This window comes from Syngnathus scovelli, chromosome 12 (assembly GCF_024217435.2).
Source record: "Syngnathus scovelli strain Florida chromosome 12, RoL_Ssco_1.2, whole genome shotgun sequence".
Taxonomy (NCBI): Eukaryota; Metazoa; Chordata; class Actinopteri; order Syngnathiformes; family Syngnathidae; genus Syngnathus; species Syngnathus scovelli.
This window is the reverse complement of record NC_090858.1, coordinates 2,612,083-2,614,848: the sequence shown is the minus strand read 5'-3', so window position 1 is coordinate 2,614,848 and position 2,766 is coordinate 2,612,083. Positions and strand designations below refer to the sequence as shown.

The 2,766-nt window shown below is 40.9% G+C and overlaps 1 protein-coding gene across 1 annotated transcript; it reads left to right on the top strand.

Annotated features, from left to right (window-relative positions):
• The first annotated feature begins 610 nt into the window (after positions 1 to 610).
• Positions 611 to 2,350, top strand: cnrip1b (cannabinoid receptor interacting protein 1b). Its single transcript, XM_049736912.2, has 3 exons — positions 611 to 966; positions 1,434 to 1,578; positions 1,658 to 2,350. The coding sequence occupies exons 1-3, from the start codon at positions 788 to 790 to the stop codon at positions 1,820 to 1,822; spliced, it is 489 nt and encodes a 162-aa protein (XP_049592869.1). The 5' UTR covers positions 611 to 787; the 3' UTR covers positions 1,823 to 2,350.
• The last annotated feature ends 416 nt before the right edge of the window (positions 2,351 to 2,766 follow it).

The following is a 2,766-nucleotide window of genomic DNA, read 5'->3' as shown; positions in this document are numbered from 1 at the left end:
TGGGGAAGGGGTGGGGGTGGAGAAAGGGGTGGGGGGGGGACTCTCCCCCTCCCACTCGGGCTTCTTTCTCACCACCCTCCTGAGGTGACCGAAGTAAACTACTCAGACGAAGTACTCAGACTACCTTAAAGTAGAATTCAACTAGTATTTTTTAATTGCGTCACCAACTTTCATTTTCTTAATTTATTTGTGCATAGTGGGCGAAGATTATTCACACTTTTAAAATGATATTTTTGTTCTGTAAAGCGTTTTGTTGCGGCGTCAACTGTTGTGAAAGGGCTTTATAAATAAAGATTATAAGCACTGAGTTATTTTACAGAGGAAAGGCAGCACCGCTCTACATTGAGACGTTTACACTTTTCCAACACTGCCCTCTTGTGTCTCAACATTGTTATTACACTGCAATTCGATCAGAGATTTTTATTTTTTCATTTTCAACCACGTTTTTCTTGATACCACGGTATCATTATTTTAGAGAATGGTGCCGTAAAATATAATTGGACCTTTCTTTGTCATTTACGTTTCTATTTATAAATGTTATTTGGCTGCGAGAGCGAGAGAGAGAGAGAGAGAGAGAGAGAGAGAGAGAGAGAGAGAGCGAGAGAGAGAGAGAGAGAGAGAAGAGAGCAGTGTTCGGGATTATCATCAGACACGTTCTGAACATTGGATTGGGATTAAAGCATCGTGCCAGTCAGTTCAGGCTACGCGCGCAACACTTTCCTTTTGCAAGCGGACCCATATGGTCCCAGGGACACCATCCCGGATTTAATTGGACCGGTGTGTGGACATGTCTGGCGTTCCCCAGCTCGTCAAAATCGGCATTTCGCTGAAGATGCTTCCTAACAACACTGCCGTCTACTTCAAATCCGACGGAGCCCGATTCGGGCAAACCCGAACCATCAAGCTGCTCACCGGCTCCAAGTACAAAATCGAGGTGGTGGTTAAACCCGGAGCGGCAGAGGCCACGTAGGTAGACCTCCATTTCTGATTTGATTTGGGATTCTATCTGACTGGTGACCTTAAATCAGGTTCAGGCATTAGCACAGGGCGGACAAGGACTCAAAACGTTTTTTTTTTTTCCTGTGGTCTTCATGATGTCATGATTAATGTTGTGTGTTTTCCCTTTACTTAATAACTCTATGCCTAAAAAAGATAAAGTGCAGATATTTAAATGAATCATTGAGCCAGGTTTTGTGAAAGTAGGTCACACACAGGGCATGATGCAAATGTCAGACGGTATTTGGGGCACAGCTGTAGAATGAATCACTTGACTTGGCAGCTAAAATAAAAAATAAAAATGAAGCATATTATAATCAGCTGGGCTGAATCCTAAACTGACCAAAACACGACAAGGTAAGCAGAGCTGCGTCTGTAACTAGGAGGAGCATTTTGCTAACAATGTATCAATGCTTCATCATTTCTTTTTCTTGCAGGTCGATGAGCTTGGGGGGAGTCACCTTTGCCCTGGAGCGGCAATCCAAGGACCCTCAGTCAGTGGTCTACACTGGCCTGTATGACACAGAGGGCGTGGCGCACACCAAGAGCGGCGAGAGGCAGCCGCTTCAGATCAGCATAGAGGTGCGCGTTTAGTTAAAATCAGAAGTGATGTAGCCATATTTTAAATGCATTCAAAAAATAATTGTTGTGTGTGTCACAGTTCACCGAGGCGGGCACATTTGAGACGGTGTGGCAAGTGAAATACTACAACTACAACAAACGGGACCACTGCCAGTGGGGCAACAGCTTCAATAGCATCGAGTACGAGTGCAAACCCAACGACACGCGCACACTCATGTGGGTTAACAAAGAGACCTTTATTTGACACACGGACACGTAACTTGTTTGTCTTGGTACATTTTGGAAATATCAAATTGAAAACGTTTTGATTTTTAATGTAAACATCTATTTTAAAAAGTAAACTGTTGTGTGGGTGTTTGTGAATTGTTGACTTTGGCAACAGCATGAGTGTTATTTTTATAAATGGTAAAAAAAAAAAAAAAGCTCTACCGGTGAGGTTGTGAAAGAAATGGTTTGTGTTTCAACAGAATGTTCTATACACTGTTTTGAACCCTGTATTTTTGCTGAGTCGACAGTTTTTGTATTATTATATGATAGAGTTTGCATTGTCTGTTTTCTCTCTACCTCTTGTAATAACACCTAATATAAAGTGTGTGAAATCTTTATATCCTATTTTTTTATGTTCCATCTTGTGTTTTTGTCCAAATATGATGTATCTTTTGTACAAAACACATGCATTTAAATGTGTATTTTTGTTTTTTGTGATTTATAATTTGCAATTGAACTATGCAAGAATAAAAAACACAAAGAAGTAAAGTGGTGTTGAAGAGGCCATGCTAGCTTGTTTGTGTGTAGGTGCTTTTCTGCACAGCTTTGCTTCATCTTTAAAGCCATTTAAAATTGAACTGTGCTTTAGAAGGTCCAGCGAGGATTTAACGAGCATGCGTGAGACAAACTTTGGTCTAATGATGGCGTGACTTAAGTATGTTAGTGGATTAAACGTGCAACAGAAGCTGTCCACCTGTATGCATAGTGCAGTGCAGGTTTTCGATTGCACAGTGACGTTATATCGCCACCAAGGGGCGCTCAAACAATTCATTACTGTGGGGGTAACCAACCTGGTAAGTATTTAGACATTTATAGAAATCATGAAAATTACAGTTACAAATAGCCTATATAACAAAATGTTTTGCAAAGAGTAAAACAAAAAACAATTTATCGACCTTTGTTGATTTAAAGTCTCAACCG

Coding starts and splice junctions, on each gene's coding strand:
- cnrip1b (XM_049736912.2), top strand. CDS start 788: ATGTCTGGCGTTCCCCAGCTCGTCAAAATCGGCATTTCGCTGAAGATG. Junction 967..1,433: donor CCCGGAGCGGCAGAGGCCAC/GTAGGTAGACCT, acceptor TTTTTCTTGCAG/GTCGATGAGCTTGGGGGGAG. Junction 1,579..1,657: donor CGCTTCAGATCAGCATAGAG/GTGCGCGTTTAG, acceptor TGTGTGTCACAG/TTCACCGAGGCGGGCACATT.